General features: G+C 40.2%; 2 protein-coding genes across 3 annotated transcripts; one reads left to right on the top strand and one right to left on the bottom strand.

The window, feature by feature from the left end:
• Positions 1-3,220: 3,220 nt before the first annotated feature.
• Positions 3,221-12,787, top strand: LOC115675452 (LRR receptor-like serine/threonine-protein kinase FEI 1). Of its 2 annotated transcripts, XM_030598108.2 has the most exons (14): positions 3,221-3,302; positions 4,403-4,628; positions 5,060-5,195; positions 6,889-6,960; positions 7,046-7,117; positions 7,416-7,487; positions 7,670-7,741; positions 7,839-7,910; positions 8,027-8,115; positions 8,198-8,362; positions 8,477-8,809; positions 9,682-9,927; positions 11,006-11,139; positions 12,086-12,787. In XM_030598108.2, exons 2-14 carry the CDS (start codon positions 4,529-4,531, stop codon positions 12,302-12,304), a joined length of 1,782 nt encoding a protein of 593 aa, XP_030453968.1. In that variant the 5' UTR covers positions 3,221-3,302; positions 4,403-4,528; the 3' UTR covers positions 12,305-12,787. The 2 variants fall into 2 exon arrangements, with proteins under 2 accessions (XP_030453968.1, XP_056174302.1); XM_056318327.1 differs by lacking the exons at positions 11,006-11,139; positions 12,086-12,787 and adding an exon at positions 10,033-10,773.
• A 2,935-nt stretch (positions 12,788-15,722) lies between these two features.
• LOC115675633 (protein NUCLEAR FUSION DEFECTIVE 4) lies at positions 15,723-22,402 on the bottom strand. The gene is made up of 3 exons (XM_030598360.2): positions 21,936-22,402; positions 16,356-17,275; positions 15,723-16,252 (listed from the first exon to the last, which is right to left on the bottom strand). Exons 1-3 carry the CDS (start codon positions 22,242-22,244, stop codon positions 15,766-15,768), a joined length of 1,716 nt encoding a protein of 571 aa, XP_030454220.1. The 5' UTR covers positions 22,245-22,402; the 3' UTR covers positions 15,723-15,765.
• Positions 22,403-22,777: the final 375 nt, after the last annotated feature.

Here is a 22,777-nt window from a genome sequence, read left to right as displayed (position 1 = left end):
TAATTCACACACGTTCATTGTTGAACTTTCTACTAACCGACGACTTGTTCATTAACATTCATTTGAATCAGGTCAACTACTTCTATTTTCATTATATGAAAACGCTTCCCATATCATTAACATGTAACAAGGAGATGATATGTGGCTTTTATTGACATTGCACATTAAAACTTGTCACATCAATATTGGTTGGATATTGTTCATTAAGTTCATCTGACGGTATGTTCTTGCCTTCAATCATTTGATGGAGTTCTGCTTCTACCTTTTAGTCGCACTATGCATCTCTATTTCTCTCCGTGGCCTCTTTAGTCTATTATGCAACAGAAACTGCCACCAGTAGGGGTGTCAATGGGTCGGGTCGGGTCGGATTTTCATGATACCCGACCCGACCCAAAATATTGGACATATGTGTTCGATCCGACCCGAGACAAGACCCGAACAAGATAAAGCTACATGATCGGGTCGGGTCATGTCGGGTCGGGTCGGGGCGGGTTTGTGTTTCAAACAATGAATTCATAGATAGAGATAGAGAGAGAGAGAGACGCAATTGTTGCTGAGGGTGATGTTGCCGGCGGTGGCGGCGCGGCGGAACCCGGGGAAGAAGAAGTCGGCGGCAGGGTCCTGGGAGAAGGAACGATCTTAAGGGTTTTGGTTATTGTTTGGGTTGGGCTTGGGTACCCAAGCCCAATAGATCCAAACAATACCCAATTCTTTTTATTGTTACCCAAACAAGTTGAGATCCAACCCGACTCAATAAGAAAATTTCGTGTTCGGGTCGGGTCGGTTCGTGTTTCGGTTCGGGTATTGTGTTTGGTTTTGACACCCCTAGCCACCGGGTCCTCCAACTGTGCCTCTCTTTGGCAGCATCTTGTGTCCATCTCTGCCACCTGCGTGCCAAATATAGCGCCTTGGTTCGGCTTCAGATAGGCTTGCGCCCCTTGATGCGGAAGCCGCTCATGGGGCCCTTGTTCAGAGTCCGGCGGACGGCTCGAAGGCGCTCACGTCCTCTTCAGTGAACAACACGCAATCACTACCATGGCTTCATTTCTCTGTGGTGGCTGAGTCGCCAAAATCTCGCGTTACGGGGTTCTGAAGGATACGCTTTTGGCGGAAGTGGAAGCTAAGGACGCGCATGGAATCTATTCTGGAGTAGAAATTCTGCTTTAGAATGCATTCCGGAACAGAAATGCGTTTGTTAAAAAATTTCCGGAATGCATTCTGGAGCAATTTTTCCATTCTGGAATAAAAATGCATTTGTTAAAAATACTTGATTCTAGAATGCATTCTTGAATCCAGAATGCATTTTTTATTCCAGAATGAGTTTTGGGCAAGAAAAAGAGAAGCTACTTTTTGTAGCTTCTCTTTTTCCAGAATGCATTCTCCCCATTTTCTCTCTTTTTCGTGGCCTTTACAACACATTTTGAGATCTCATTAATTTTTTTTTTCAGAAAATGCATAAAAATTGAAATATTCCAGAAAAATTCATAAAAATTTCCAGAAAATAAAAAAAAAAGTCAGATTTCGGGAAAATAGGAAATTTGGTGAATTTTTTTCAAAAAATATAAAAAAATCAAAAATTTCAAAACTTCACAAAATGGCTTAGAATACCTTTGGGCACCCACTTTGAGTGAAATTTAATTTTTTTGATGTGCCAAAAAAATCAAAAAATCAAAAATTTCAAAACTTCACAAAATGGCTTTGAATACCTTTGGGCACTCATTTTGAGTGAAATTTAATTTTTTTGATGTGCCCAAAAAAATAAAAAAATTCAAAACTTCACAAAATGGCTTTAAATACCTTTGGGCACTCACTTTGAGTGAAATTTATTTTTTTTGAGGTGCCCAAAAAATAAAAAAATAAAAAAATTTAAAACTTTACAGAATGGCTTAAAATACCTGTGACCACCCACTTTGAGTGAAATTTAAATTTTTTTAGGTGAAAAAAAAATCAACAAATCAAAATAGATTTCTGTTCCAGAAATTAATTTATGGAGCAAAATTAGTCATGTTTTATCAAACAGATTTCTCCTCCAAAAATTAATTTCTCGCAAGAATTCCGGAAATCAATTTCTGACAAGAATTTGATTTCTGTAGCGGAATGGTTACTATTCGCGCCCTAACAAGCTGCCAAAACCTATGCCTGAGATGCTCCAGCTATCCGCGTATTCACCAATGGTATTATCCATGTGCTTCGCAGAAGAATATGGTGAAGAGAAAGATCAGAGAGACCATCGCAGTCAAAGATCTACGACCCTCAACTTCATCAAGTTCAATGTCTTCAATTGTGGACCCATTAGACCCAAAAAAAGAAAAATAAAATTTGGACCCATATTGGGAAAGATCGTGTCAAGAGGAAGGAATTACTGAAAATTCGTGCTTATTATATCGTGGTTTTTCAAAAAATCAGGGGCATCAGAGTCGGGATTCGAACCCTGAACCGACCTAGAACCTACAAAAAAGCATCACGACAGCACTGTTGTATTGCTCTTGATTAGAGACGTCATTTTTAAGCGTGCGAGAGGTCGATCGGGAACATGTAAGAGCGGACATAGCCTCCAATTTCTATATCGAGTCTTGTAATATCCTCGTCTTCACAAATGTCATGCCAATTCGGAGAAATTCATCGAGTTCAGCGACGGTGATTTCACATGAGTGCATCTCTCCCTGGCCCTTGCGGCCCGCCCCGGGCCCGCCAATTGATGACCTCTACAGCCGTATGAACTTTGTGTTTTTTTGCATAATTGAGAGAGAGAGAGAGAGAGTACATGACAGGCTGTCGATGTGGAGGAGGGGTGGGGGCGGGGGTGGGCATCTCGGCTCTAGAACAACGGATAAAACATATGAGCCGATTTCATAAAAATCGAATCTGGCCAAAAACGAACGATTAGTCTTTATTATAAAAAAAAAATTGAATTTTCTGCGCAAGGGTAGGAAAAAAAACAATTTAAAAAAAAAAAATTTGGGGGATGTCAAAACGAAACGAAAGCGTCGGTGGCACGTACCGGGGGTCGCCGTCGCACGGGCGACACCGCTCTCCGCTCATTGGCTGCCGTGATGCCCACCTTCGAAATTCCAATGCATCCGTTCCCCCACACACGCACACACCTCCCCCAAAACCCACCCACACACTCGCTCACACCACTCTCTCTCTAAGCTCTCTCTCTCTCTACACTCTTGCAATCGAACGAATCTCCGGCGAGAAGCGACGATTTCCTCGCCGTTCGCCGGCCCTCCGTCTCGCGGCTGCGGACCCCTGCATTTCCCCGGCGGATTCCTCCGGCAATCGCCCCGGATCAGCCCGAGGTGCGCTTCCGGCGTTGTTCTCTCTGATTTCTGCGCGCTGTTCGATTTTCCCTTCCGCGATGTCGAGCGCCGAGCTCGATTTCAGCTCGGATGCTGGTCGTCGTTCGTTTTCGGTTCGGTTCGGTTCGGTTTGGTCTAGTCTTTTGCCTCGTGTTTGGCGGCGAAACGGTTCGACCGGCGCGTGTCTGGAAGCGATAGTCAGTGCTCCGAGCTTCGCGCGTGTGGAGCATTTCGAGTAGCTTCTGGGGAGAGCAAGCTGAGTTGGTGGTAATCGTGGTGGTCCTTGGTGCCATGGTGCTGAATTGGGGGGAAATGCAGCTGCTGTGATCGAGATGCTCTTATTGGGTGTTCGGTGTCGTGGCTGATCCTGGAGTTGGGTTTTTTTTTTCTTTGGAATTTTTCTTGCGCCGTGCAGTCAGTCGTGACTTCTTGGCCTTTTTAAAGATTTGCATGAAGCTCTTCTACTCCTGGGGATGGATTAGATACCGTGTGTATGTGATGAATCTGCTCCCCTAGGAGTGTCTTCGCTGCAGTATAATTTTGTTTAGTGAAAAACGCTAACGTCGGCAGCTTCCGGAAATGAGAAGAAAACTATGAAACTCCGTCTTTATGGCTTGACTTTTCCGGGTTCTGCCATGCCCTGAGAGAATCCAAAGTATTTCCATGCACTCGCACGATTTAAATTGTCAATCTCGGTTCCAATTTTTAGTGCTAGGTACTTACTATTGTAGTTACTGATATTTGGTGTGGCCATTTTGGAAATGTCAAAGCAATTTTGTTTTTTGGTGAGGAGTGGATCTGAAGAGAGGAGTTAGTGCTGTTATCCAGGCACTCATATCATGATGGGATTACTCAATAGGGATGTACATCGTTCGCCTTGCCTTTTGCTACATTATAGTGCACTTAAATGATTAAAGGGTTAATTGGTTGTCCGTGTGGGTGTTTATTTTGTAACAATGTAATTTTTTAACTTGTTTAGGACAATCGATGTTTTCTGCCACGAGTGAGTTGCACATCAGTTTAATTTAAACTCATTAAACTTAATGACTGATGAGGTTTCTTAATGCCTTTCATTAATTCCTTCTTTTTCTGTCCTTCAGGATTTTATCGTATATCTTTCCTTCAAGATGGCATCTTTGCAGTTGTAGCTATATGTACAATTCAATTATTCTAGAGCTTGGCACATCAGATGATTTGGAGTAGCTTTATTATGCTTGACCAGTGCCATGATGGGCACTTGTCAAATGAATCGCCAAGGAGTATGGTTGCTTTGCCTTTTACTGCTTTACGGCTCAATCAACAAAAGTACAGCTCTCAGCCCTGATGGTACGGTGAACTGTTGGTTTGATCTCTTCACTAAACAAAATTTTGAATGCTGATGTAAAATCTCTACTCAAAGTTTTGTCATTAGAGTATCATTATTTTTGCCCTATCCTTGTAAGTCGTACCCATTTTGATATCGTTTTCACTGGAGATAGTATCATTCAATTATGTTATAGTTGAACTACTATTCCTGTGGATCAGATCTCTCATAGTTGTACATTTCTTATCAGGTCTAATTTGTGAAAGTTGAAATTTCGTTCTTTGGCATTCAGGCTAATTTTTATTCTTTGCAATTTAGGCTACATGCATAAAAAAGCAGATAGAAAAGTTCCTTTTGGGAGTAATGTGCTCATTGAGAGTGGGAATATGTAGTAGACATCGTCTTGGATCTACATGAGCATTTTTACTGAGACATCTTACTCATACATTCATAGGTGAGGCGCTTTTGAGCTTTAGATCTGCAGTCGTTACTTCAGATAACGTCCTTCTTCAGTGGAGACCGGAGGATCCTGACCCATGTAAATGGAAAGGAGTGACTTGTGATTCTGTATCGAAGAATGTAATTTATTTGTAAGCTCTAAACCTATCTGGAAAACTTTTCTTTAATCCTCTTGCACATGGCTTCCTATTATTTCTGTAATTATTCTTTTGGAGATGGAGCGGACTATGAGCTCTTCTTGATGTGTGACCTCTCCATTATGTGTCAAGTTTAGTTTGGTTCACGAAACTTTGGACTGATTCACTTTCTATCAGGTTGAAAAGGGTGTGTCAAGCAGATACTATGTTAGCACTGTGAGCTCAAACGTCAATTGACATGTTTGTGTGTTGAAGATCTTGTGTATGAAATTTAGGGAACTTACTTTATCAATGGCGTACGTGCTTATCTTCGCTTTGTCGAAGTTGTTATCATCATTGCTTAGCAGTGTTGCCTTAAGAAAATCTTATGCTCCTATAATGTCTCTTAGCCTTCAATTTTTTCATGAGAAAGATGAGTGCTTGGTAGGATGGTGAGGCCATCGGGAAATACTAGCAAGAGATGTTAAAATCTAGAGCAAGAATGCAGGTTTTTTTTAGAAGAACTTTAAGCTTTTCAAAATGAAAAGAACATCCTAACATGTAGTTTTTTCTATAAAGTACTTAGCTATCTCAAATTTCAATTCAAGAAGCAACTACAAGATTCCTCCGCCTATGTGCACTTCTGGAGTATTACCTACCACTCTGTATATTGTTTAAATATGCTGTGAGTTAAGTAGTTGGCATACTATATTTTGAGTGAAAACCCCCAATAGTTCCTCCTATAACCCATGATAGCCCAGTGCACTCCTAAGTGCCCACCGGAACTGCACAATGGAGTTTTTTTATTACATGCAATACAGATAAACATCAAAGGCATACACTGGACAATGTTATCCTGAATAGTCTTTATGGGATTGTCTAATACAAGAGTAAAGAGAAAAAGGACTTGAAACTGATCGTCGATCTAGCCTGAAAATGGTAGACAAGTGTAAGTGTCTCTACTAAAGTTACATCTCTTTCAAAACTCAAAAATATCTTTTATGTCTTATATTCGCAATGCTATTGGAGACCTTAATTGGATGTGTAAGGAGATTATGAGAAAACACTTTGAATATCCAGATCTCATTGAAGACTAAATAAAAAAATCTAGTGAAATAGTGCAAGAGGATCTATATTCCTGATGCCAATCAGTGTAAGGCTTGGCGGTTATAGTCTTTGGTGTTTTTGGAATATTGCGTGGTAATGGGATTTGCAGCTTGCGGGTGATCATTTTGAGGTTCTTTTTACTAATAAGAAGGTTTATGGTGTTTCGAACAGTTTTGCTTTTAGGGCACTGCCATAACCAGAAAAAAGGTTTACAATTTCGGCTGGACTTTGCTCAACTAGAAATGGGTTGAGATCGGATGGTATACTGTCTGGAATTTGCCAGTAATCGTTAAGTTAAGCATGATTCGTCTGCATACGTATCTTGCGTAGATGACGGGATTCCCGGGATTGATTTGGCATATGGTTTGATCTCCTATGGTTGCCATCTCAAAGAAACGGAACCTGCGTCATTTTTCTATTGGATTACCTTAAACTAGTCCTTAAGATTCATTAGTGTGTCGATGGCATAATAAATTGTCCTATTCTTCTTTCTCTCCTTTCTTTGATAGATTTAATATGTATGCTTCAAAAAGATTGAAACAAGCAAAAGTAAATTCCCTTATATTGATTTGCCGAAACACTTCCCTTATGTTGATCACAGGAGTCTTTCTTATCACAAATTGAGTGGATCCATTTCACCTGATCTTGGGAAGCTTGCGCACTTGAGATATCTGTATGTATTGTGAATTTCCTTCTGCCTTTTCGTCTCTTCTTCTTCCCCTCTATATCTAATGCTTTATATGTGTATTTTGCTAAAGATCTCTTCATGACAACAACTTTTATGGGGCGATCCCTTCTGAGTTGGGAAACTGCACAGAGTTGCAGGCAATGTAAGTTCTTACTTGGATTCTCTATTGATTGAAATAGCTCTTCATTTGCAGGATGGCTTTGTTTATTGTTCCCGTTTTCCTTTATAGAATCTGGATTTTTTTTTCGTTTTTCTTTTAATTCTTTTACAGAGACGGGACTTCTTTTTAAGCCGCTGTTGACACATCACAGAATTGTATTAGATGAAATTCTTAGTCATCATGCATGTGTGGTGGTTTAGTTTTCCGTTTTGGAAGTTTTATTTGAGTATTGTCCTGTTTATGTCTACTTAATGTTCAAGCAAGCGTTTTTTTTGGGCAGTTTTTTGCAGGGTAACTACTTAAGTGGTCGAATACCCAGTGAGTTGGGAAATCTTTCCAATCTACGAAATCTGTGAGTTATTTGTTCTCCTTATTGAGGATCTTGTAGGTGAATTCTACTAGCAATGGGCCTGAGCTCTATGCGATTGTCCTTCTACTCACCCCCATAGGGGGGGAGAGAGTGCATGAGTCATATAAAATGTGCCAGTAGTTTGTTCTCTCTTGAATTATTTAGTTCTCTCTTTGACTTTTCAGGGATATCTCAGGCAACTCTCTTAGCGGCGTAATCCCTCCTTCTATTGGAAAGTTGAATAAACTTGTTACCTTGTGAGTTTTTTGTTGACGTTAGACAGTGGAAGTTTGATAATAATTTATTGGAAAAGGTCACTCTAACATTCTCAATATGATTTGATTGTATGTGAAGCAATGTGTCTGCTAATTTTCTTGTTGGAGCAATTCCATCTGATGGTGTGCTCAGCAACTTTCCAGAAAGCTCGTGAGTACCTACCTCTGCAGTCAAATGATCTTTCATATTTGTTCCTTTTCTTTTAATGCATTATAATCTACAGCATTCTGCTGCAGTTTACTGGTTGACGAGAAAAACTTTTGCAGCTTTACAGGTAACAAGGGCCTGTGTGGAAAACAGATCAATGCAGCATGTAATGGAGGACCTTCTACGAATTCCCAATCTCCTGCATCAGGTATTGCTGGACGTGCTGATTGGAACTTCTGAAAGTTGAATGTGTTCTACTTCTTACCACATGATGGTTTTATGTCTTTCAGCCCAAAGACTAGGTGTAAAGAAGAACTCTGGCCGACTGCTTATAAGTGCATCTGCCACTGTGGGTGCACTGCTTTTGGTGGCCCTGATGTGTTTCTGGGGTTGTTTTCTGTACAAGAAATTTGGCAAAAATGACACCAAAGGTTTTGCTATAAATATCAATGGCGGTGCGTGCTGTTACAAAAAAATGCAAGATATTTGTTGAGCATCTTTTATTTTGCTATTCCTATCATGTAAGTTTGTTGACTTTTGTAATCTCAAACATAATCCTACTGCTTCAGGTGCATCAGTTGTCATGTTTCATGGAGACTTGCCATATTCCTCGAAAGACATTATAAGAAAATTGGAGACACTGAACGAGGAACACATAATAGGTTGTGGGGGTTTTGGAATGGTGTACAGGCTTGCAATGGATGATGGTAATGTGTTTGCGTTGAAAAAAATTGTCAAAATAAATGATGGATTTGACCGCTTCTTCGAAAGGGAGCTCGAGATTCTCGGAAGCATAAAACATCGGCACTTGGTGAATTTGAGGGGATATTGTAATTCTCCTACGGCGAAATTGCTGATTTATGACTTCTTACCTGGTGGTAGCCTTGATGAAGCACTTCATGGTGAGTGTTTATCTCTTTCTAAGTTCTCTTTACAGAAAGCTGCTGTGCAGCACACTCACAATGGTAGTCCTGCCGTTTGTGTACTAGCGGCACCCAATAGCACACTATTGGTTTTGCCATTTATATTAGTCTAATAGGCAGGAAATGCTTATTGATGATGTGATGTGACTTGACTTGCTGAATATGGTATTACCTTCTGAACAAGGCAGGAAGCTGAACAGAAGTACCGTTTCCTTTTATTGGTTGTAGAATAGAAACAGATGGGAAGAGCAGGGTGATTGAAGGGGATCTATTTTATGCTAGAGATAGTATCTCAAATGTCGGTGCGTCAGCATACTCTAGGTCTAACATTGTTCTATGACTGCTAATTAGGTCCATTTGATTGGGTTTGGAGGGGGGGGGGGGGGGGGGGGAATAGGCCACCAGATCCTAATTGGAGACAACTACCGGCACAAATAAAGATTTTTATGGTAATGGAATAGAACAAACCTGTAGAAATTAACTTTGTGGTCCATGAATTACTTACCCTGTAGAAGTTGTCTTCTTTACCTCTGTTAATTGAAGGATAGTCATGACTATGTCAATTGAGCATCATTTTCAATTTGGGAGAGGTGCTACCCTTGCGTGGTGATACTGTATCTGACTATTGGTCGTATCATTCATATTTTCGTATGGCAATAGAAAGAGCTGTTGTAATATCTTCTATTAAATGGATAGCATATAGCCTCGTTTTTGTCCAGTAAACTATAGTTAAGTTTAACATAAGCATCTTGTAGCACTGCTCATTTATTGGGTAAATTGGACTTTTCAATTACTTGATGTGCTTATGACCAAAAGAAATAAAAAATTACTTGATGTGCTTGCTCTTGCAGAAAGGTCAGAGCAATTAGACTGGGAGACGCGTTGTAATATCATTGTAGGAGCAGCTAAAGGACTTGCTTATCTGCACCATGATTGCTCCCCAAGAATCATTCACCGTGACATAAAGTCGAGCAATATTTTGCTTGATGGTAATTTTGAGGCGCGAGTGTCTGACTTTGGGCTTGCTAAATTATTGGAGGATGAGGAGTCTCACATTACAACCATTGTTGCTGGAACATTTGGTTACCTAGCACCAGGTAAGATTGTAACATCTAACCATGAATAGCTGTATTAAAGGACGTTCTGCTTGCCATAGTCTTAACTTGTCTAACTGTAAGATACCTTGACTTTGCTATTTGAAGGGCACGGTCCTTTCATTTGGTGCTACTACTGTAAGTGAAATCCTCTCTTCGCTGCCCAAAGCATGTCATTCTTGGACAGTGATCATGCAGTTGCCTTAAAATGAGAGAAGTGACCTAATAACTAAACACTTTTGTAAACAACCAAAATAATCCATCAAGAAAGCATTCAAGGCATCTACTCTTTCTAATTATTAAGTTCTCTTGGATGTTTGGCATGAAACCAAATCGACAAAGTGAATAGAAGCAGTTAACATTAGGAGACTGACTGACTAAATAGACCTTGATGGTAGCTCTGACTGGAAGTCATTGTGGTCAGACAAGACTTTATGGTTTTAGAAGTTCACTTAACGTTTCAGCAAAATGATATGTTAATTAGTTTTGCCCATCAATGTGATATTTCACCCCTACACTGTTGGTTTTTTGGCCTTTTTTAGTCCTTTGCAAATAAATACATGAAATCCATTTAATGAGGCAGTGAGAGTGCAACCTGTAACATAATGAATTGCAAGGGAATGAATCAGCCAACTGTAAGACAATGGATATAATTGCAATAGCATTCAGTAGGAATAATATTGACATTTAGTCCTTGAAGCGCATGCCTTGCTAGGTTAGTCCTCAGTCCTGTTGTCTCCATTTTGGTTCTGTCACACTTTTTTAGTGTGATTGGACCACTGATGGTCTCCAATTTTGTGAAGATAAGTTTAACTATATGTCAAGCGACAAAACTACAAGGACCAAAAAGGAACCAGCACCAGAGTAGATGGACCAGAGATGTGATTACTTGTAGTTTTATATTTCTTTGTACTTCTCATAATAGCATCCAGTAAGTTACGGACTGTGTGTTGTTGATTATGGTTTAGTCCTAGTCTGTAGGTTAACTCTCTCAAGGGATCTTTCTGATCTGGCTTATTTCTTATATACTAAGGTTTTTAGCTTTAACCTTTCCTGAATTCCTCAACTATTATATATGCAGAGTATATGCAAAGTGGTAGAGCAACTGAAAAGAGTGATGTTTATAGTTTTGGAGTCCTGGTGCTGGAAGTACTGAGTGGAAAGCGACCGACTGATGCTACACTAATAGAGAAAGGCCTTAACATTGTCGGCTGGGTAAGTATAAAATAATGGTCATTCTGCTGGCTCTCAATTCTGTTGAATTATTGGAGTTGCATAGGGTTCTGGTTGAGACATGGACAATGAAATTGAAATGAGTTACTGAACTTTTTCTGAAGATCAGTTGAAGGATATGCTACTGAACACAGGAAGTTCACTCCCTATGGATCTCTTGTTTTTTTAAGAATTATGCAAGAATGTTCTCTGAGTGTGCTTTTTGGGTGTATAAAACCTTTAAGGCTTAGCAAAGAGCTTTTCGTCGTCACATGCATTAAATCAACCATGGTCAACAAACCATGGAAAGCCATGATTCCTTTACTTAATCGAATTGGAAAGCAAAGGCTGTGCAGTGTACTTCACAGGAAATTGAAATGGGATATGGAACTCTGTAGTAGTCTACATATCTCTGTCAGATGTATTTGATGCTGACTCTGCTGAGTGTATAAAACGTTTGCTTGACTTCTCCCCATTATAACAAGATGTTGAATATGAGAAACTGTAGTAACTAGTTAATGCAGATGAACACTACAAAGATCCTTTTGCCTGCTATGTAGCTTTACTGGAATGTTGTAGCTTATTGTGACTATGAGTATTTGTTACCTGATCTAGTTTCTCATCAAGACCTGAATTGTGTTGTTCATATCTGCAGAGAAGATTAACTTTATCTAGATGTCTCGCTTTTTGCTTTCCTTCTCAAAACTTTTGGGATTCTCTAGTCCCATTTATTAAATGAATGAAAGCTGGATGCCCTTATTATATCTCATTGGTACATAGTTCTTGTCTGAGATCTGAAGTCCCTCAGGTCTTTCCGAGTAAATAATTCCACTACTTCCGGAAACCACCCAGATTGATGTCAATGCACGTGCTTGTGTTCTACATGCATGCATGTGCGTGTGTGATTGTGATTAGTATTGGCGTAGTAGTGATCCATTTTCCTTGGCAGTTAAACTTGCTCCTCCCAGAAAATAGGCAACGAGAGATTGTCGATCCACAGTGTGAAGGTGTGCAGACGGAAAGTCTTGATGCTCTGCTTGGTATCGCAATTCAGTGCGTCTCCTCTAGCCCAGAGGATAGGCCAACCATGCACAGGGTGCTCCAGTTACTTGAGTCGGAGGTCATGACCCCTTGCCCAAGTGATTTATATGATTCCAACTCCGATTGAATTTCCTCATGAGAAGACGGATATGTCGAGATTCATATCCATGAATGTAAAGTTGGTGAACAAATGATGGAGTGAGAGGGAACTCAGGAGTCCAAGCGGTTCTCTTCTCCAAATTGGCTTCATTCTTTTAAGTGGATATGTGGACAATCAGAAACACACTGCCACTGGGCTCCCTCGACTTCTGAGCATTTGGTCGAGCATTGGCAAGACTTGTGGCGTCATTATTTTGCACAGATGCGGTCTGAAATTTGTTTCTCCACGTCAACAAAAATTCCACTTGTGGCAAGTCATATTCAACCCCCTGCTTTCTTTTTCATGATTTTTTTTTTCTTTTTTGTGATTCCCTCGGGCATTTATTTTGTCAAATTTAAGTGTATATGGCATTGTATAAGTTGAATTTGGGTACCTGCGAGAAGGAATCTTGTTCTTCATGCCATTTTTGTAAAATATATTATGATTAACTACAGTAGTCGATTTGTTGGATATGCATCGACAGCATCTCTTTTCCAACAATTGCTTATCATTATTTTCCCCCGATACTTTCCAATGACGAATTTTACCCTTCTTTATCCCCCTTTTTGGTGGAGAGACAGGAATGCAACAAGCATCAAAGCAGGGATTTTCTGTGCTGTCACCATGTTAGAGAACTCTTGAGTGAAACTGTTCTGGTACCGTGGCTAGTATGATGTGAAATTCCTCGAACCTGCTAGTTTTCTTGGTTTTGTCCCCAAATTGTCGATTTTGTGCGAAGTCTTGATGGCTGGTTAAAAGCACCGATCATTTTGTAGTTGTAGATGTTATTTCTGTTGCACCTTGTATAGAATTCGTGATCAAGGAACAGCTGTCAAGTGTGTGAGGATTTGGACATGAAATAACAGGCGTTATGAGCAGAATAGGAAGATATCTGAATTGCAAGGAGTTCAAACTTGTCGAGGTAGAACGACTAAGGAAAAGTGTAGATAACACCATCACTTCGGTAACTCCTGTCCAATGGCACATACATAACATATATGATCTTAACACTACTAAGATCTTGCTTACTTCCGGAAGAAAATGAAATATAAGAGTGTTTGCCGAGTGCCTCCATTGTTGCAAGGTGATGGTCTTGAAATTGAAACAATCATCTCTTATCCAACATCGATGGAAACTCTTGATCGAGGCGATGAATTATTTCCAAGTGGTAAAAAGTACGTCCTGCAAGTTAGAGAAAATCTTGTCAATGCCTTACGTTTTTTACGAACCAAATAGAGCTTCAGTTGAATATGCCTCCGAGCCATAGATATTCCTAGTTTCTTTAGTTTGACCTGAAGCAGAACATAAATGTCTCCACAATATGGACAAAAGTATCCATTCAGGTTTGATAGCTTCCCAGCAAGACTTTTTTGTTAAGATATCACAGTTGGTCCAGAGCGCCCTTGATAACTATAAGTGATACTTGCGTGCACGGTAGTTTCTTTGATTAGAGAAAATTGTCCAAAAAGTCCTCTTAATCTTATTGCATTTTGGCCAATTCAGTTCTAAACCTTTTAATTTTGCCAATTGAGTCATAAATTTTTTCATGTTTTGCAAATTGAGTCAATCCGGCTATTTTTAGAAAGAAATTGCTTATGTGGATGTCAGTCGTCCTTCGTGGCACGGTCCGAGCTGACGTTTACAATTTTTATAATTTTTTTTTATTTCTTTTCATTTTTTTTCTTCTAAGCCCCACGAGGGTCGCAAGGTTGCTAGCCAACTCTTGTTGGTCATAGGTGAGAGCCGGCCGACCCTCACTGGCCACTAGGCAAGGGCCACGGGCGAGGGCCACGAAGTGCAATAGTTAACAAATAGGTTCAAGAGCCGTATACTTGCTTATGGTCAAATAGGTTCGAGGAAAACATATACCATATTGGGTATAGCTAATGCTTCGAAATTAAAAAAATTGTACCGCATTCTCTCGAGCAAATATACCAGACTAGTCAAACCTTTTTAGCCCAAAGGCAGAAGTACAAATTGCAAGTACTATTTACTATATTTGTTTTTTTTAATCTTTATTTGCACAATGCTAATATGGAGGCGCAATTCAGGCTTCAATGTATATAATGAAACAATTCGTGATTTGGTGTTACCAATTAGAAGTAATTCTTTGGATATGGCGCGTGGTGAACGTGGAAGACGCCAGACGGTACAAATTAAACATGATGCAAATGGAAATGCCTTTGTACCTGACCTCACCATAGTTGATGTATGCAGTATTAAAGAGATTAGCTTGCATTTGGAGCAGGCAGTACAAAGCAGGCAGGTGTGTAGACAGCTCCTTATTTGTTCTTGTTAATTTAGTTGTCAACTATGGTTTTACGCGCCTAGCAAAAGATTTCCTACATTCTATGGCATTAGAATTTATCAATTTTAGCTTAATGTGGTTTAACGAGTCTGAAAGCTCATTTATGTTGCCTACTTCTTGTCTTTTTTTTTTTTTTATAGCAATCATCAAGAAGTCACTTTGTTTTTACATTGCGGATATTTGGGGTGACTAAGGTAGAAACAATTGTGTCACTATGTTGTTCTGTCCATCTGTGTGCTACACTACTATCTGTTCGTCGCTTCAGCTGTTCCACCAATTTTTTGTAATTATGCACTTGTCTCTAGCACACTGAACACCAGGTGCGAGGTGTGCTGAACTTCCTTGATCACAAGAGTTCTTTCTATGGGTAAGATAAGGAGGTTTATTGGACACTAGTAAAAAGGGATTCTTGTTCACATGTTCTTATAGTATGGCTATATTAGAATTCAAGAAAACATTTGTACGTAAAGGTTGAGAAGTATTAACTGATTATTTGATCTGTTGTCCAATTGCTCCCTCTCCCAGGACTCAGAGTCCCTAAGCAAAATGTTAATGATACATTTATACAGTCAATCGCTGATCGAGCTAAGCACGTGCTCAAGATCTAAATAAACTATAATCAACTTTCCCTATAAATTTCAATGGCATTATTTGCCTTTACTAAATTGTGCCCTGAATGTACCAACTCCCATACGGTATTACTAATTTCAATTTATGCGATTCATCCACATTTCTCATATTAAATTATCAACTACTTCTCAGTTGCCGACTCTCTTTAGAGTTAGTAACCAAGGTTTATATGATTGATTTCAACAACCAACTTTGGTTATTGGATTATTTAATCAGAAGTAAAGTTGGTAAGTCACCAAATAAAGAAACATGATGAATCAGTAAAGAATGTTTGACGTTTCAATTTGTTATTAAAAGGCACCCAAATCGACTGCATCCTTGATTTTTGTTAACAGTGGCAAAGTTCCAACTATACTAAGAATTGAGTTGTCCAATCTCACCCTCTCTCACGTCTTAGAGCTCCTAAGCAAAATTTAATGATACATTTATACAGTCAACACTGACCGAGTTAAGCACGTACTCAAAATCTAAGTTAAACTGTAATCAACTTTCCCTATTGAATTCAATTGCATTATTGCCCTACATCCAGTTGACTAGAGATGATCCGATTGTGTTCGAACCGATCATAAGCGGGTCGGGTTCTCAAGAACAATAGCAAACTAGAGGCTAATCCCACAACCGAAATGCATCCCCACCACACAAACGTTTGGAAATAGCAGTCCTTCCCCATGCACACCATCGAGTCGGCGACCATGCTTATGCCATAGCCGGATCTCGTGTTCGCGTCGTAGACAATGGCTGCGAGGAGCCCGTATAACAGTGACCCAATGGGTATGTTGGTGATGAGGATGTTGTGGTTCACCCCAACGCTGTTGGGGCCGAACAGTTCGGATGTGATCGAGACCGCCGCTGCGAATATGAACCCTGAGCTAAGCCCAATTAAGGCGGTGCTCGCGTGCAACGCTGCACTGCTGCTCGACGCGGCAAGCAGGAAGAAGGCGACCGGAGTGGGCAAGAGCGCGACCGTCAACCACCCGGTCCTCGCAAAGTAGAACTTCCTGCAAAAGGACGAAATTCGGGTTAGAGGCAACAACATTTGATCAAGTTGGCTAGCAAGTTAACAGTATTTGAAATTGAGTACAATGACCTTGGTTCACTTACGTGCGAATGTAGTCGGGAGCGGCGGAGAACAAGCGGCCGAAGAAGGAGAAGGATGAGTAGAGTGTGACGAGCGTCGTGGTGTTCGAACTCTGTCCCAGGGATTCAGCAATCTGGCCTAGGTTGTTGCTGTACACAAGGCCAATGGTCCCTCCGCAGAAGTATGCAATGTAGTACAACCAGAAATCCAACCTCCTCACCAGCAATTTTGCAGGATGTTCTTCACCGAGCATTGCCAATTGATGCCTCCCCACAATGCTCTCGCAACACCCCTCGGCCTTGTGCCTCGTCAGCCCGTACGACAACCCGTTATCGCTGATCAGGTGTGTCAGCCCGTTCTCGTGGATGCTTGCCTCGCGGGTTATCAGCTCCTTATGCAGCTCGAGGTCGTCGTCGTCAACCAGGACGAACGACGAGCCCTCGACCCGGAAGCTAGAGTGGATCGCCTGGCGGAACCAGCCCCGAGCGTACACGATCCCAGGGATGCATAGGGGGAAAAACAGCAGAAACAGCGCTCCCCCGAGGAGGAGGAGGGCTGAGGCGGTGTCGGAGGTCGAGCCTACGAGGAGGAGGTAGACGCCCGTGATGATGGCGAGGATGTTGAGGATGAGGAAGATGAGGGAGTCGCGGCCAACCGCGTCGGGCGGGAGGGGGTCGAGCGAGGGCTGCCGGAGGATCGGGACGAGGGACATGAAGGAGGTGATGAGGGGGACCAGGGCGTTGAGGAGGAGGTAGAGAGCGCTGGAGGACGGGTTGATGGCGTCGGCGATCAGGGTGTAAAGGGCGGCGCTCACACCGTTGAAGCTGATCGTGAGGGACAGCGCGAGCGCCCTGTTGGCCGGGAAGTTGCGGATGCACAAGACGAAGCACACGGTGTTGAACCAGCAGATGCTGCAACCGGCCAACAAGCATAGAAGAAAGACCTGCCACAACGTAATAAGGGGAGAATAGAATCAGAAATTTCAAAGTTGTCCTAAAATTAGAATTAAAAAAGAACAGTCAACAATAATTCGTAATTTTAGCACCATATATAAATTGTCAGATATATAATTAGGTATATCATATATTTATATACACCGTTATAATTTATGTGTGCTTATAATTAAAAGTTAAGCACATAGCATGTGGTTATATTAAAATATATAATGCTACATCTACGGTGATCAACACTTTAATTGCTAATATTGAGTGTAATACCTGATGTGTATTGTCAAGATATTACGATTTAATATATAAATTTATCGAGATATTACAATTCAATATATAATACTGTTATATACTCATAAGTTTATCATTAAAAGAATATTATTCCTTCTATAATTGATAGTATGGTGTTTTTTTTTATAAAAAGCTGAGCATAGACTAAAATAATTAGTAATTAACGGAATCATTATACTAAGAATAATACAAATTACAATTATAATTAATAATCTAACATTGGTAGAGTGCGTGGAAAAAAGAAAAGAAAAGACAGAGATCTTTCCGGTATAGCTATTATGGCCTGGCTGTGATATCTACTACACGAAGGGTCTATGTAATAGTTGGCTGTAATAGAGATTACGTTGTGATATCTATTACTCCAAACAAATATTGGCTGTAATAGGCAGTCAACAAGGAATGGACCTGTAATGTGATAGTTAGTAGCTGCAACCCAAACATGTTGATGTTTTTGTGCATTTTTTTTACCAACGAAACTGATGTGACTAATATGGGAAGATTTGCATGCATTCGGAGAGATTAGTTGAACCGACATGTTGAAATATCTTGTGTCATCATAAAGCATATCACAAGGGATTAATTTGGAGCGTCTCGACTTATCTACAACTCATTCGTTCAGAATAAGAAGCATATCCCTAAATGGTGACCCGAGGATTTAATTCCTCCTAATTAAATGACATATATAGCTTTTGTTAATCAACAAGGAGAAAAAGAGCTTGTCTCGACAAAAATAACTCATATGCAATCCTTACTTGTGGTAGATTCATCATTCAGTAGCTGATCCATCACATCAGATCAAAGAATAAGACGTTCATGGCTAGGCTATGTCGTGTACCTACGAGCTAATATATTCAATAAGTGTACTTCACGGGGATCTCGCTTTCGCATTAAATGGCATCACGGATGAATCGCATCTACTAGGAGTAATTGAGTTTTGCCAAAGAGTGGATCTAGTTTCCCTCAAAAGTAATTCGAATAACTAAAGATAGTAATCAAAGCACACCCAAATATGCTACATGTAATAAGCAAATTCATAAAGACGAATCGGTTCAATAGTCACATAACACCTTAAAAATGGTTATTTATTTGAGAGAGAGAAATGCCTAAAACCCTATAAATTGTCTCTTTCTAGGATAGGAAAAAAGGAAATTTCATGGCCAATCAGGTGGTACTATACTAATATTCGGTCATGGTAGCAAAAATGAATTAATGAAAAACATATTCAAAATGTTTCAGCTGTAAATTGTAATTGAAAATGAAAATATTTTCTTCTTTAGGAAAACGATTTTTAAAATATCAATTTTTTAGTGTCAAATAAGCACCCCAATACTTTGATTGGTACGTGGGAGGTGCGAAGGGATTGATGTAGAAGATTGTTTTGGAAGTCCATGTGGTTGGTGGAATCGTGCCACCAAACACCACAGGTAGGATGTCTTAAAATGTAACATCAAATAAAAAGAATGTGTGGCACACAAAAAGAGAAAAGCAGAGATGAAATGTTAGAGTCAAATTTACTGAATTAGCCTCTATATTGAGTAAGTTTACAAAAATAATACGCATTCTATTTTGTGTAAGCAAACACTAATCACCACTTAATAGAAAGATGCACGACTTCTTCGCAAGCATAACATGCGGATGACGACGACAGACGACAATGAATTGGATGGTACGTAGGGTTTAGCTTAGCACATATTACCCCTTGAACAGCCCCTTTCATCTAATTGTGCAGAAATTCTAAATTCTCATAATCTAGGCTCATTTAGGTTTCAAATCAACCTAGGAAAGCATGGCTCGCATGAAATTATTGGAGTACCCATGTCAAATGAGAAGCTCCTCACTTTTTCCCCGGAATTTATATGTTGCATGTCGTCGGGATCAAACATAGTGCATGTATAAATTGACCCATCAATACTGCTTCTTTCTATATCAACATATTTTGGTCAAAACACCATTTTGTGTCACTTTTTAGATTTCCCAATAAATTACTCTTCCATTACATAGTACAAATACCGCAGATCTTCCATAGCCACCTACTTCATAAACTAACTACCCACACCTATATCTGCATTATTGAGGGAATGGCTGTATAACTTGTGTTTGTCTCACTTCTTGGATATTCCATTATCACCCTTACATCAAAATAAATAGAGTACCAAAAGTCACTTTTTACCCTATTACCTCTCACCCTCCTCTACTTTAGAAAATATCACTTACCATCCTCTAACAAAATCTCATTGCTAAAGGATCAAATTGCCCCTCTTTAGAATTTTCAATCCTTCAAGTCCCCTGCAAACCCTAACCTCAATCACCCGCAAACCCTCACCTCTTTCATTGTCTACCACCATCCACCGCCACCGTGACGGTGTGCACAGCGTCGGAAGGCTTCAACGGTGGGCAGGTGGCACAACTGAGTTTAGCGTTCGGCTGTTACTTTTTGAGTTCAGTTTTGGTGTTTGGTGCGGTAGGAAATCTAGGGCTTGGGCGGTGCAATTTCAAAAAGAAAGCGACGATTTTGTAAATAAGATAATTATGTGGAGATACAAAGTAGTCTCTAATGACAAAACTCAATGTGTTAATCGGTGTTTTATCAAAGTAGAGGAGGGTAAGTAGTAATGAGATGAAATATGAGGATGATTTTTTTTGTATTTTATCAAAATAAAGCCATGACTCTTTCATTCTTCATCATATAATCACCCAGCTGACACATATTTAATAACTAGTTACTACATTCATTTAATTAGATAATCACCGAACTTTTTTCAAAAGAAAATGATTTATTTTTTCTATCCATAATCACGCACGCAAATACGTGCCTCAACACTGGTTTCCCTTAAATCGAGATTAATAAAATTCAAAAGCAAAGAGCTGCTCCATTGCAAAGAGACAAGAAGAAGCAAGTAAGAACATGACATTGAATTGAATACTCTGATGGAATCTGATAGCCACAGCACATTCAAGGTCCCACCAACATTAAACAAATAAGAAAGATAAAAAGAAGAAAATGGGAAGCACGAAATCTGTTCTTGGAGAGAAAAAAACAAAGGAAAGGAAAAGAAAAGAAGGAAACGAAACCTGGAAAAGTCCAATAAATTATTGTCATCGTGGGGTCCAAATTTTGTTTGTGATTTAGTCTGTGAAAGTGCCAATAAAAAATGACAAACTGCAATAAATAGCATAAAATTGCATCGTTGAAGAATTTTTTGACGCATGACGTGCGAGTTCTCGATTGCTCGCAGAAGGATTCAAGATGGGTCGAACTACTTGCCAAAACCCTAATTTTGTTCTTTTTCCTAATCTCCTAAATTTGGAAACAAAAAGTGTTGTGGCCAGTGGAAAATGAATACGAGTTTTTTTTTTTATATTTCACACTTACTCAGACAATTTATATAAAAATGAACGAGATTCCCGCTAGACGTACATTCGCCGAGCGATCCACCTAGCTTGATTAATACTATGCTTTCGTGTCGACTGCGTATGTAATATTCTATTGTTTAGCTGTACTTTGCAAGAACAAACCTTGGAGTGCCCACTTTTTTGCAGCCATAGAAAGATAATACCCGGACACCTAGAAGATCTATGCAAGCGAAGGAAGCAGAATTCACCCCTTACAATGCATTCAAATTACAAGATGAAGAACTAAAAGATGTGGCTGTGATTTATTGAGAAGAACAAAGAAACAGAGAGACTAAGAGGAAAGGAAACTGAACCAATCATTTGAAACTAAGGAAGAGGTCAAAATCTCCAACACGGGCCACCCAGATGGAAATATAGGGACCTCTAGAATGGTAAATCTTGAAGCTCTCTCAAAACATTTCTATTCCTCAAGAACTCATCAGAACCCCTAATCAGGAGCAGGATATTAAGAACATTGCTGGCGAAAATTTCGTATGAGCTTGAGCACAACGACGATCGTGCAATGTGACTTAACTAGTAAATGTTCGACCGTTGACGTTATTCTAGTGCATATGACTAGTGTAAGTGATGAGAGAAGAGACTTGCTGCACTCTCAATAGTTTGTAGGGCCATCTCATTTTCTGCTCTCTGATTGATTGTTTAGTGACACTGTTCATATGATGAACTTAGGGTCAAAACAACGGTTTTTTTAACCAGAAAGACAATAAAGAACAGCAGTATGGGCATGGAGAGAAGAGAAAAAAGGAACCTAATCTTTATGGAATTCATCACTCCCACACAGTGGACCAGAAGATCGCAAAAAGCAAGACACCCAAGAATATATAAGAAAAAGACTCGAATCCACCCAAATTCTTGGGTTCACAGCACAATTTCAATCACCCAAATCATTTTTGAACCCCCTTTTTTCTTCTTTGTTTCGAGAGGGAGACAGAGAGGGATCAAGATACATACCAGGATATAAGGAAGGGTTATGATTTCCCTGATGACGAGCCACTGGAGGCCATAGCCAATGAACCCCATGAAGGCCGACATGAAGAGCACCACCCACAAGGGCATATACATCAAGGCCAATCCCGACGACCACCCAAAGACCTTCCCGAGGTCGGAGGCCACCGCGAGGTAGTTGAGCTGCACCTGCGACACCCCGAGCACCGACTTGAGGCTCGACGAGTAGGCCGAGAAATCGAAGTTGGTCCCGGTGAACGCCTGGATCCAGATCGTCGCCACCAGGATCATCCACTTCCGTGACTGCCCTGCCATGGCGGAGACGACCGGCGAGGAGCGTAAAACAGCTTCCGAGGAGGGCGGAGGAGGGGTTTCCGGTGGGCGCGGTCGACGCGGCGGTGCGGCTGCGGGGCTCAGCTCGGTGTTGGTGAGCCTGCGTCTATGGACTCTCTACGTGGTCTGGTCTCGAACATATATATATATGGTCACGAGGGACTTTGCCTTTAGCTGTGAAGACGGGACGGACCATTTAATATAACTCGATTTGCTCTTTCTTTTTTTCGCACTTCTTTATTTATGAATATTGTGTTAAATATGCCTGATTTTTTTTTCTTTTTTCTTTTAGGATTGTCATTGTGTGCTTTAGGGTTTGTGAGAAGTGAAATTTCCAGATATAGAAAACGTTTTTTTTTAAAAAAAAACTTGTAGAAACTGATATTATTTTTTAGGGAAAATACCACCAAAAACCCCAAACTATGTCACTTGTGACAAATTTACCTTGAACTTTTTTTTGTGACACGAAAAACCCCAAACTATGCCATCTGTGACAAATTTACCTGAACTTTTTT

The sequence above is a fragment of the Syzygium oleosum genome, unplaced genomic scaffold (assembly GCF_021117445.2).
Source record: "Syzygium oleosum isolate NSW1041296 unplaced genomic scaffold, Sole_v2.1 Sole_v2.15, whole genome shotgun sequence".
In the NCBI taxonomy this organism is placed as follows: domain Eukaryota; kingdom Viridiplantae; phylum Streptophyta; class Magnoliopsida; order Myrtales; family Myrtaceae; genus Syzygium; species Syzygium oleosum.
This window is presented reverse-complemented; position numbering and strand designations above follow the sequence as displayed.

Bases quoted from the DNA above. Each gene is read 5' to 3' on its own strand.
- LOC115675452 (XM_030598108.2), top strand. From the start codon at position 4,529: ATGATGGGCACTTGTCAAATGAATCGCCAAGGAGTATGGTTGCTTTGC. The intron at 5,196-6,888 runs GTAAGCTCTAAA...TGTTGATCACAG, and splicing joins TCGAAGAATGTAATTTATTT to GAGTCTTTCTTATCACAAAT. The intron at 8,810-9,681 runs GTGAGTGTTTAT...TTGCTCTTGCAG, and splicing joins CCTTGATGAAGCACTTCATG to AAAGGTCAGAGCAATTAGAC.
- LOC115675633 (XM_030598360.2), bottom strand. From the start codon at position 22,244: ATGGCAGGGCAGTCACGGAAGTGGATGATCCTGGTGGCGACGATCTGG. The intron at 17,276-21,935 runs GTATGTATCTTG...ACGTTGTGGCAG, and splicing joins TAACCCTTCCTTATATCCTG to GTCTTTCTTCTATGCTTGTT. The intron at 16,253-16,355 runs GTAAGTGAACCA...GTCCTTTTGCAG, and splicing joins GCTCCCGACTACATTCGCAC to GAAGTTCTACTTTGCGAGGA.